General features: G+C 39.0%; 3 protein-coding genes across 12 annotated transcripts in view; 2 read left to right on the forward strand and 1 right to left on the reverse strand.

Moving 5' to 3' along the window:
- Positions 1 to 12,698, forward strand: part of LOC127844952 (target of rapamycin complex 2 subunit MAPKAP1-like) — a 567,740-nt gene that overhangs the window by 549,307 nt on the left and 5,735 nt on the right. The gene's annotated exons all lie outside the window — the stretch shown is intronic.
- LOC127844950 (ankyrin repeat domain-containing protein 50-like) overlaps positions 1 to 12,698 on the reverse strand; it is a 492,344-nt gene that overhangs the window by 430,295 nt on the left and 49,351 nt on the right. The gene's annotated exons all lie outside the window — the stretch shown is intronic.
- On the forward strand, positions 38 to 8,554 carry LOC127844960 (uncharacterized). Of its 2 annotated transcripts, none has more exons than XM_052375552.1 (5): positions 38 to 302; positions 1,185 to 1,266; positions 1,929 to 2,018; positions 7,624 to 7,730; positions 8,378 to 8,554. In XM_052375552.1, the coding sequence occupies exons 3-5, from the start codon at positions 1,937 to 1,939 to the stop codon at positions 8,534 to 8,536; spliced, it is 348 nt and encodes a 115-aa protein (XP_052231512.1). In that variant the 5' UTR covers positions 38 to 302; positions 1,185 to 1,266; positions 1,929 to 1,936; the 3' UTR covers positions 8,537 to 8,554. The 2 variants fall into 2 exon arrangements, with proteins under 2 accessions (XP_052231512.1, XP_052231513.1); XM_052375553.1 differs by having other exon boundaries at positions 1,188 to 1,266.

Genomic DNA, 12,698 nt, shown 5'->3' on the forward strand with positions numbered 1-12,698 from the left:
TTAAATAGTAAAATGAATGCAAACAGATAATCCATTCAAATCATGGAGGTTTTTCTCTTGTTTACTTAAAGGGAGGTGCCCTCTGTGATGAGACTAATTGTTCTTTAGTGTTTGGCTTACCGACACCAAGAAGTTCGAGTTCATATTTTCGCCAACGGCTGTTCCGGCACAGGAGACCACATACATGTGCATGAACATCAAACTTCCGGTTGACACGGTGTATCACATGATCGCCTTTGAACCAATCATCGACAACATTGAAATCATGCATCACATACTCGTCTGTGGTTGTCCGGACCTTGGTAGGGTTTGGCCCAGGACCCGTATTCCCCAACCGATTCTTAGACTTAAGTGTAAAAATGTAGAATACTTTGAAAACGGTAATGCGGTTAAACTACTAGTAAGTCAAGTATAGCATGGCAGTTAAAAGCAATAATATATAATATATCAATACAATAAGCACCATTTTTAGCTAGTATATGTGCAAAGTCTGAGGTAATTTTTTTGGTTGTAAATCTATTCTTTATTCTTAAGTCAAAGAATGGGCTGATGGATACGGGCCTAGGTCAGTTCGTCTGTCTGTCTGTCGGTCAGTCTGTGCATCAGTCCGAAAACTGTAATATTGGCCATAACTTTTGCAATATTGAAGATATTTGGCATGCATGTGTATCTCATAAGTTGCACATTTTGAGTGGTGAAAGGTCATGGTCATCCTTTAAGGTCAAAGGTAAAAAAAACAACCAAGGGAAGTAACAAGCTTTAAAGGGAAATGATTTCTATACCTGCCAAATGATAAATAGATATGTTGTTTCAAAGCGGCGCAGTAGGGGGCATTGTGTTTCTGACAAACACATCTCTTGTTGATAAAATATTACGATTAAAAATAGTTGTCATGACATAGTTTCCTGAAACTGTTTAAATTGATAAGTTGATCATTTCTGGAGATTATAAATGAGAAATATTAAAGTTCAAATAGCTGAACTTGTACACCTATTGACAAAAAATGACTTCTTTAATGAAATTGATTTTTTAGAGTGTCCACTTTCATCGCATTGTTTGAAAGTATAATTACACAGTATTGGAAAACAATATTTATTGCAACAAGTGGGTAAAATACACATTTTTGTTGTGAATTAAATAGCTACGGTGAATATCTGCTTAACACTGAAATCCTTGATTTCCAGTAGAAACCACACCTGGCCCGCTGAATCAACAGTGGTCATGTATTGTAGCCACAATATCTTTGGCGAATACCCGGCTAGTCAGGTAAATTTGTCCCACTTTGGCTCAAAATCAAATTATTCCCCTGAAAGGTGACCAGGGCAGTTCCACCCTATAGATGCACTTTACAAAGAGGCTGGTGGACCTGTAAATGAACTAAGAAATACACACACACACATTTGTAGTACATGCAATACCCCTACGTGATTGCGTTCTATTACCGATAATTATCTTAATTGGTGCCATACGGCCTTGGCGTTGGATAAGAAATACTGATCAGACAAGGGTCACACATATTTGCAGGAAATGTACTGTTCCATTTACTTATAAAACGTAAGTCACCCATATTGCATTGGGGTCAGATGCGGAGAGGGATAGTGACACGTGCCCACCTGTGCCCCCCCTCAAGTAAATAAGTGCCTGTCGAATGTGCAACTTTACCCAGTAGAGTGTATTATACCAATCAAAACCTTTCAAAAAGTCTGCAGTACATTTATAGGCACAATCAAACCCTATCTTCTCATCAGTATATATTTACATGATTAACATTGAGTCTAGACAATTAAAAAACTGCAAATCAAACCATGGCGTTTCTTCTGTTCAAATCATTTCGATGTAAACAAATAACATTGTTTTCCGCACTTCGTTTTACCGGTCGTGTATCTTGATCAGCTATCTGACTTCATAATCAACGTGCATCCTTTCAGGGAAGTCAATGATAACAGAGTTGATATGGAACGGCACCAGGGTCCAGTATCTGACGATGTCTTCAACTACAACGTTTCAACAATCCACAGGTAAATGGCATTAAAACAAGATCTCTGTTCGATTATACAAGCATCTCATTTCAGGTATGGCATATGGTTGTCAAAGTTTACTGGTATTATTTGTAAATGTTGCCTGGATTACATAAAAATGATGCGTTTGTTCTATGCACAATGCTTGCAAGCTCTGTTTAAAAAATGTCTATCTTATACCCAATCACCATAAACTATATCATTTTCCCAATAATCACTACCTGATTGAGCAAGGGCTGAGTGCGCTTCAAGAGCAGCAGTTCATTGATCTCGTCTGACAAAACCAAGGTTTGCCACACTGTTAACACTGTACAGTAGCGGGTAACTGTACCTTGTAAAATATAAGAAACAGTTCGCATTAATCTATGACTACAAGGCCTTAATGCACACCACATATTCACTCTTTTAGCTGAAATTCAGGAAAACACAAATATGTATAAAACATATACCAATCTTAATGTAGTCCGTAAAGCAGAATATGAGCCATGCTGTGGGAAAACAGGGCTTAATGCATAGTCAGAGCTTCAAACGATGTTATCATTTTAAAGGAAGTGTATTCTAAATGAAACTCCTGTCTAGGTGGAAAGTGTCGTCCCTGATTAGCCAAGGCAAATGCAAAGGCTAATCTGGGACAACACTTAATGCACATGCATTAAGCAGGCGCTTCCCAGAGCATGGTTCAAATACAACATGGGTATCTGTAGACACATAGGTGAGTACCCATAGACACATAGGTATCTGTAGACACATAGGTGAGTACCCATAGACACATAGGTATCTGTAGGCACATAGGTGAGTACCCATAAACACAAAGGTATCTGTAGGCACATAGGTGAGTACCCATAGACACATAGGTATCTGTAGGCACATAGGTGAGTACCCATAGACACATAGGTATCTGTAGGCACAAAGGTGAGTACCCATAAACACAAAGGTATCTGTAGGCACATAGGTGAGTACCCATAGACACATAGGTATCTGTAGGCACATAGGTGAGTACCCATAGACACATAGGTATCTGTAGGCACAAAGGTGAGTACCCATAGACACATAGGTATCTGTAGGCACATAGGTGAGTACCCATAGACACATAGGTATCTGTAGACACATAGGTGAGTACCCATAGACACATAGGTATCTGTAGGCACATAGGTGAGTACCCATAGACACATAGGTATCTGTAGGCACATAGGTGAGTACCCATAGACACATAGGTATCTGTAGGCACTTAGGTGAGTACCCATAGACACATAGGTATCTGTAGGCACTTAGGTGAGTACCCATAGACACATAGGTATCTGTAGACACATAGGTGAGTACCCATAGACACATAGGTATGTGTAGGCACTTAGGTGAGTACCATTTTAAAAATTACAATTCATATGTAATATTTATGCGGCCAAGGTTTTGGATTTCAGTTTGTGGCTTAACTCAAAGGCGCTCACACTGCAGCGGACAAAACACGCTACTTCAAGCTTACCAAATTACCCCCAAGATTTTCCAAACAGAGGAAAGAGTTGGGAAGCGACAAGGGAGGTAAGCCATGAGGGCACTACCAACAGGAAGCAGACCGACAGAGTTCTGGCCCCTTCATTTTGATGGGGCAACAACATGTCCAATAACATCCTGGCTGTTGTTAGCGGTGATGGGAAACAGGGCCCTGATATGGAGATGTGCAATTGGTTCGTGTGCAGAAAATGTCAATAACAGTTTTGTAACATTATGTTGTCCCTTTTTATGCCCCCCTTCGAAGAAGAGGGGTTATATTGCTTTGCTCATGTCGGTCTGTCGGTCGGTCGGTCCGTCCACCAGGTGGTTGTCAGACGATAACTCAAGAACGCTTGGGCCTAGGATCATGAAACTTCATAGGTACATTGATCATGACTCGCAGATGACCACTATTGATTTTGAGGTCAAAGGTCAAGGTCACGGTGACCCGAAATAGTAAATGGTTTCCGCATGATAACTCAAGAACGCTTAGGCCTAGGATCATGAAACTTGATAGGTAGATTGATCATGACTCACAGATGACCCCTATTGATTTTCAGGTCACTAGGTCAAAGGTCAAGGTCACAGTGACCCGAAATAGTAAAATGGTTTCTGGATGATAACTCAAGAACGCTTAGGCCTAGGATCATTTGATAGGTAGATTGATCAGGACTCGCAGATGACCCCTATTGATTTTGAGGTCACTAGGTCAAAGGTCAAGGTCACAGTGACCCGAAATAGTAAAATGGTTTCCGGATGATAACTCAAGAACGCTTAGGCCTAGGATCATGGAACTTGATAGGTAGATTGATCATGACACGCAGATGACCCCTATTGATTTTCAGGTCACTAGGTCAAAGGTCAAGGTCACGATGACCCGAAGTAGTAAAATGGTTTCCGGATGATAACTGAAGAACGCTTATTCCTAGGATCATGAAACTTGATAGGTAGAATGATCATGACTCGCAGATGACCCCTATTGATTTTCACGTCACTAGGTCAAAGGTCACAGTGACCCGAAATAGTAAAATGGTGTCCGGATGATAACTCAAGAATGCTTTTGGCTAGGATCATGAAACTTCATAAGTACATTGATCATGACTGGCAGATGACCCTATTAATTTTTAGGTCACTAGATCAAAGGTCAAGGTCACAGTGAGAAAAAACATATTCACACAATGGCTCTCACTACAACGGAGAGCCCATATGGGGGGCATGCATGTTTTACAAACAGCCCTTGTTTTCATTTTGGGTTAGTTTTCGCAATTTGTGCAAGTCTAAATCTTCAGATACATTTAAGACATAGAAACATATTGACAAGTTCACAATCTATGTATAACATGTATTGCATTGTATGGGCCTAAAACTATCATATAAATAAATAAGGACAAATGTATGAACTCTTGATGATTTATGCATCTGTTTTTAGAAAATGTGTTCTTTCCGGCAGCTATTCCTTTCATCAGCATGTTGCTTTCTGTTTGCGTTCTTCATATTGTTGAACAAAGTACATCATAACATTATTCATTTTTCACTCAGGAGTAGTCGGCACCTTCCATCCTGTGTTAGCGGGTGACAATTACAGTGTCCATATAGTCCCAAATCACAGAGGCAGACTCGGGTAGGCAATTACAGTGTCCATATAGTCCCAAATCACAGAGGCAGACTCGGGTAGGCAATTACAGTGTCCATATAGTCCCAAATCACAGAGGCAGACTCGGGTAGGCAATTACAGTGTCCATATAGTCCCAAATCACAGAGGCAGGCTAAGGTAGGCAATTACAGTGTCCATATAGTCCCAAATCACAGAGGCAGGCTAAGGTAGGCAATAACAGTGTCCATATAGTCCCAAACCACAGAGGCAGGCTAAGGTAGGCAATTACAGTGTCCATATAGTCCCAAATCACAGAGGCAGGCTAAGGTAGGCAATTACAGTGTCCATATAGTCCCAAATCACAGAGGCAGCCTAAGGTAGGCAATTACAGTGTGCATCTAGTCCCAAATCACAGAGGCAGGCTAAGGAAGGCAATTACAGTGTCCATATAGTCCCAAATCACAGAGGCAGGCTAAGGTAGGCAATTACAGTGTCCATATAGTCCCAAATCGCAGAGGCAGGCTAAGGTAGGCAATTACAGTGTCCAAATAGTCCCAAACCACAGAGGCAGGCTAAGGTAGGCAATTACAGTGTCCATATAGTCCCAAATCACAGAGGCAGGCTAAGGTAGGCAATTACAGTGTCCATATAGTCCCAAATCACAGAGGCAGGCTAAGATAGGCAATTACAGTGTCCATATAGTCCCAAATCACAGAGGCAGGCTAATGTAGGCAATTACAGTGTCCATATAGTCCCAAATCACAGAGGCAGGCTAAGGTAGGCAATTACAGTGTCCATATAGTCCCAAATCACAGAGGCAGGCTAAGGTAGGCAATTACAGTGTCCATATAGTCCCAAACCACAGAGGCAGGCTAAGGAAGGCAATTACAGTGTCCATATAGTCCCAAACCACAGAGGCAGGCTAAGAAGGCAATTACAGTGTCCATATAGTCCCAAATCACAGAGGCAGGCTAAGGAAGGCAATTACAGTGTCCATATAGTCCCAAATCACAGAGGCAGGCTAAGGAAGGCAATTACAGTGTCCATATAGTCCCAAACCACAGAGGCAGGCTAAGAAGGCAATTACAGTGTCCATATAGTCCCAAATCACAGAGGCAGGCTAAGGTAGGCAATTACAGTGTCCATATAGTCCCAAACCACAGAGGCAGGCTAAGAAGGCAATTACAGTGTCCATATAGTCCCAAATCACAGAGGCAGGCTAAGGAAGGCAATTACAGTGTCCATATAGTCCCAAATCACAGAGGCAGGCTAAGGAAGGCAATTACAGTGTCCATATAGTCCCAAACCACAGAGGCAGGCTAAAAAGGCAATTACAGTGTCCATATAGTCCCAAATCACAGAGGCAGGCTAAGGTAGGCAATTACAGTGTCCATATAGTCCCAAACCACAGAGGCAGGCTAAGAAGGCAATTACAGTGTCCATTTAGTCCCAAACCACAGAGGCAGGCTAAGGTAGGCAATTACAGTGTCCATATAGTCCCAAATCACAGAGGCAGGCTAAGGTAGGCAATTACAGTGTCCATATAGTCCCAAATCACAGAGGCAGGCTAATGTAGGCAATTACAGTGTCCATATAGCCCAAACCACAGAGGCAGGCTAAGAAGGCAATTACAGTGTCCATATAGTCCCAAATCACAGAGGCAGGCTAATGTAGGCAATTACAGTGTCCATATAGTCCCAAATCACAGAGGCAGGCTAAGAAGGCAATTACAGTGTCCATATAGTCCCAAATCACAGAGGCAGGCTAAGGTAGGCAATTACAGTGTCCATATAGTCCCAAATCACAGAGGCAGGCTAATGTAGGCAATTACAGTGTCCATATAGTCCCAAACCACAGAGGCAGGCTAAGAAGGCAATTACAGTGTCCATATAGTCCCAAATCACAGAGGCAGGCTAATGTAGGCAATTACAGTGTCCATATAGTCCCAAATCACAGAGGCAGGCTAAGAAGGCAATTACAGTGTCTAGATAGTCTCAAACCACAAGGAAGGCTAAGGTAGGCAATAACAATGTCCAGATAGTCCCAAACCATAGAGGCAGGCTAAGGTAGGCAATTGCAGTGTCCAGATAGTCCCAAACCATAGAGGAAGGCTAAGGTAGGCAATTACAATGTCACACTGTTCAACTCACACATGTATGGTCTGCAGTACTTTTATTGAAATTAATGTGAAACTAACAGGGTAACTTATGAGATTAGACTCTTAATGTATAAAAATAAGACAATAGAGTGCAATGTGGTCCTATTTCGTCATTGAGAAGGTACATGATAATCAACACATCACCATCTTTCGGCTGAGTTTACAGGAAGCAGTGGTTTTATTAAAACCATCTAATAATGGTTAACAAAAAAAAATTAATTTCTGAACAAATTTGTAAATGCCATCCATTTGTCTACAATATTCTTAAACAGACATGTATATTGTAATGTATATTGTAGGCCCTATACTTTAAGACTCATTTTTGTGAATCAAACTAAATAACTTTTTAATCATTATGCACTCAGGAGTTATCGGCAGCTTCAATCCAGTGTTGGCTGGTGACAGCATGCCTACAATGGCCTCCATGTCACAGCCAGTCCAGTCTGCGACCACAAATGGCATGCAGGTCCAGGTGATGGGAATTATCAACACTTTAATAAAGGAATTCAGTGAAACAAAAAAAATATTCATTCTACATTTGTATTTATATCCAGCAGGAAGGAGTGTATTGGAATCACTCTATTAGTTGGTTGTCAGCAAAAGATTATCGATCAAACTAAATAAACAATTCATGCAATTTAGTTGAAACATTAAAATATGTCTTCACCATGAAGTGTTTATTTGCAAACATTTGTTATGCCCATTGATCAACACAATCAATCGTTATATGCCCATAGCTAACTAGGCGGTAGAGTGTGTTCATAACATTTCAATTTGTGAAAAAAAGGGTGAGAGATGCCTAATTGGTGAATTGCTGAAGAAGCTTTGTGTCTTGAGTTGCTGTATGGCATTAGGAAGTATTGGGGAACAATTCATAATTCGTCTACCATTCACACAGTTTGCGATGATGTCTGTCACATATGTCAATCCTATGAACTGACTATATTTCTAGCAAACTAGGCCCTGCGCAAACTTTGGAACTTGGACGATAACACTTTGTTTCGGAGCTCCAGTTTTACATAGTCCGTTGTTGGCCTAACACTTGAACCATACCAAGCTCTTTTTTTAACACTTTCTCCAACCTTTCCTCTGCAATATCTGACTCGTGCTGTCTTTCAGGAGGCGAAGTTTTACAAGGGAGACCAGCAAGACAGCGTTATCGACGTGAGTAACCACCCCAACAGTGACGGCTCCTCAACACGCAGCTCTCCCCACATGGAGAACCAAGCTGGAGAGAATCAGTGGGAAGGGAATATTAGAGGACTCTTAGGCGGATAGTACTAAACCACAGGCAAGCTAGGTAGGTAATTACCGTGTAACGCTGTGCAACTCACACATGTGTGGTCTTCAGTACTTTAATTGATATAGGTAGAATGTGAAACTAACTGGGTAACGTATGTGATAAGACTATTTATCTATAAAAATAAGACAAAAGAGGGGAATGTGGTCCTACTTCGTCATTGGGAAGGTATATGATGATTAACACATCACCATTTTTCGGCTGTGTGCACATGACAGTTTTTTTCCCCTGTTTGGGAAAATAGCCCATTGCTTTGGAATTGAGAATTTTATTGGCATTTTCAAGAAATTTGGAAAATGGGCACTTTAGTACAACAATATATATTGATATAACTCTGTATTATTCAAATTAAAGGATCAAAATTTTATAAATCATTATTATGTACTTTTTTTATTTGTAATTGAAATACAATTGTGATAAAATAATCATCAGACACTTCTTAAAAAAAAAAAAAAAAAAAAAAAATTGGGATTTTTTTTCCAAATTTTGGGAAAAAAGTATACCTTTTGCCACTTGGAACATAGCCGTTATTCGGCTATAAAATCGGGCCAAAAAAAACCCTGCATGATGCAGTGGTTTTAATAAAACCATATAATAATGGTTTTAAAAAGTGAACAAAATTAATTTCAGAAAATTGTAAATGCAGAGCAGTGTCAACAATATTCTTTAACAGACATGTATATTGTAGACCCTATACCAAAGGAATTCCAAAATACATGGTAAATTAACTTATGTCTTAATATGTATCTGTCACTCATCCTATAGCTGTGTTCAGATTGCCGTCTTAGGGACGCAGATTCCGCAGCCTTAACGACCAAGGACGCTGTGTTCAGTGATGGCAAGTTTCTCTACCAGACACGGAACGTTCTCCTAGTCGATTACCCATTCAAGTTATCAGCGGCAAGTCTATCACGTAATTGAGTGTTATAATCTATATATTCAAGTAATAGATTCTTAAACAGTTCAATGTATGCTTTAGGCATCAAAAGCATTCTCGTAAGTCACGGGTGATATATCTTCCTGGTATATAGAATGAATTTATGTATAGACTTTAAATTGACAAAATGGGGCAACAACGTTAATTTGAGTTGATTTATATGTGCCCCGTTTTTTTATAATAAATTGGTTACACGTTAAATAGAGGTATACAAATCTAAAAAGTTAAGAGCTTAATGCACGTGACACATTTGAGCGGTGCTCTGCGTAAACGGGGTTAATTTTTCTATTTTGAAACAACTAATTATAAATAACTAACAAAAGGCGACTAAATGTCGCATGTATCAACTATGTCATGACAAAGTCACATACAGAGGTCAAAAGTCAAATTTGGTTATAAACAAGTTATGTTTGACATAGACAAAGTTTAAAAAATGGAATGTAGGGGCATACCTGTCCTATGGACACCCGTCGTGTTAATAAAGGTCTATGCTAGTGGTATTTTTCTAAGTTTGTGACTTCTATCAGGTCAAGTCTTAAACAATTGCTGTTCGTGAATTCACATGTCCTCTTGTTTTAAAACCATATCATCATAATAAGCTTGGGGGTATCACATTAACTGACATAAGTTTGTTTATTAGCTCTGCCAAAGCCGGGTACGTCAAACGTATGATAGAGACCTGAAATCACAGTAAATGAATATTGTTTTGTCAGAAAATAGCAGACAACTGTGGGGGAACTTTTAATGTGTGCATGTTACTTTCTTATATATAATAAAACAAATACCAGTTTGTATATACATATATATATCCCTATAATGCAGTATTGACTTGTCAAGTCAAAACTATGTAACAATACAAAAACTAAAGCAAAACAATGTTATGGAATAAAATAAACAAAGTAACACAATAAAAAATTTTTTGGTAAAGAATGGGTAAGAATAGCGTAAAGTATTTCCATAAATTTGTGATTACCGAATACACGACGTATATGACTTCAATACTATGTATTACTTGTGTGAGATATCTATATAAGAAACTTCATTTTGTATTTAACATTAATGAAGTATACCATCACATATCACATCATATAAACAGAAAAAACACGTTAACCATTGTAACCATATTTTTGAAAAACAATTTAAACAAAACCTCAATTAATAAATCTATAATACGGAATACAAATGAAACATAATAACATCAAAGCATTCACGTTCGAAAAAAAATGTATACTTTAAAAGCATGAACTACAATGGACACGAATTAGTCTACGAAAACAACAATCAACATCACACTTTGTAATTTCCAGTACAAATACGTAAATAGAATTATCGAGACCAATAATTTTTTTTCGCAAATGCTAACTATCCAATTCTTACTTATGAGAACTGTGATGAATATATTGAAATTACAGAACATTCAATTATTGGAGTGCCAACACATCCAACCTATTTGGAATCAGTTTACGACCTTTCTTGACTCACAAAACCTACACGTTAAACTATCTGTTTTTGATAATAGTTTTTGAATTTACTCGTTATCATCACAGGTTTTCTCTCCCTTTTTCTCAAAGCGAGGATCAAATACTTTCAGGCCAGTGTAGGAGTACCAACAAAGAAAAAAATCTTCCTCACAATGGCCGGCGCAGAGGACTGGTCGTACCCGATGTCCGTTGTGGTTTCCAGTGCCAAGATTCAGGACCTGGTGGGACTGATCTGCTGATTATGGTACATGTATAGGGGTCTTTGGGCAATGGTTCTTACGCTAATTTTTGACACAGCTTCATTTTCTGACAGCCAATACATTGTTCCTTTATTATATTGACACCCCAGACATTTGTTCCTACCATTAGATTCCAAACCTAACAACATAGTATATGCCGATGATAGGTTCTCACCTCAAATTTAGCCAACAATTAAATGTATCTAACTTATCCATATTGTAATCCAATTCATATCGAGTGTCCGGGGAAGCAATAATATTGGAACCAATGTCTGGGCTGTAAATAAAACGTAGGAACCAATGTCCGGGCTGTCAAAACAAGACAGGAACAATTGTTTGGGTTGTCAAAATAACGTAGGAACCAATGTCTGCATGTGTTTAAATTAGTACAGAAACAATAGTTTGTAGAAAACCAATATAGGAGATGCCCATTTGCATCCTACCAGACCCTTGGTAATGGGGGCTATTTAGGAGTCACTGTGTTGATCGGTCTGTCCCTAACATTTCATCCGATCTTCACCAAACTTGGTCATAAGTTGTATCCAGATGATGTCTAGGTCAAGTATGAATATGGGTTTGTCCGGACCATAACTATGTTATGTATCGTTAGATATTTTAATGACTCGGTACTTTTTTCACCATTATTGGACGGTGTGTCATGTGAAAGAAGTACGTCGATATCTCCAAGGTCAAGGTCATACTTTGAGTTTAAAAGTCAAAAGTTTGTCCGGACTATAACTATGTCATTTATCGTTAGATTTTGAAATGATTTGGTACATTTGTTCACCATCATTGGACGGTGTGTCATGCGAAAGAAGAAAGTGGATATTTCCAAGGCCGAGGTCACACTTTGAGTTGAAAGGTAAAAAATGGCCATACATGAGCTTGTCCGGGCCATAACTATGTCGTTCATTGTGAGATTTTAAAATCATTTGGCACATTTGTTCACCATCATTGGACGGTGTGTCATGCGAAAGAAGTAAGTCGATATCTCCAAGGTCAAGGTCACACTTGGAGTTCAAAAGTCAAAAATGGCCATAAATGAGCTTGTCGGCGCCATAACTATGTCATTCATTGTGAGATTTTAAAATGACTCTGTACATTAATTTGTTCACAGTTTAATATCGTTGTGATAAATATAGTTGGTCCAGTACTGGGAGTAATTTAAAGCCCCTATAACGCTTAAAATGAACATAAATTTCGTAAAATATTGCGTAAAATAATCATAAACAATCAGTGTTCCTTAAAGCAATAGCCAAAATTACAACACGAGATGGGGTCTGGTAACAAAGATTTAACACGATACGAAGTGCTCTTTATTGTTTGTTTGTGGTACAATATATTCAACACATGTTCATGTTCCCAGCGATTTTTTTCCTTCTTTATAAAGAAACGGTAAACTGCACTTTCCCAATTTTTTTAGGAAAATGCAACATTTAGTTAGTTTCCTTTGCAGCTCTATGGCTTGACCCTAGGTAAATAT

Source organism: Dreissena polymorpha, chromosome 9, assembly GCF_020536995.1.
Source record: "Dreissena polymorpha isolate Duluth1 chromosome 9, UMN_Dpol_1.0, whole genome shotgun sequence".
Taxonomy (NCBI): Eukaryota; Metazoa; Mollusca; class Bivalvia; order Myida; family Dreissenidae; genus Dreissena; species Dreissena polymorpha.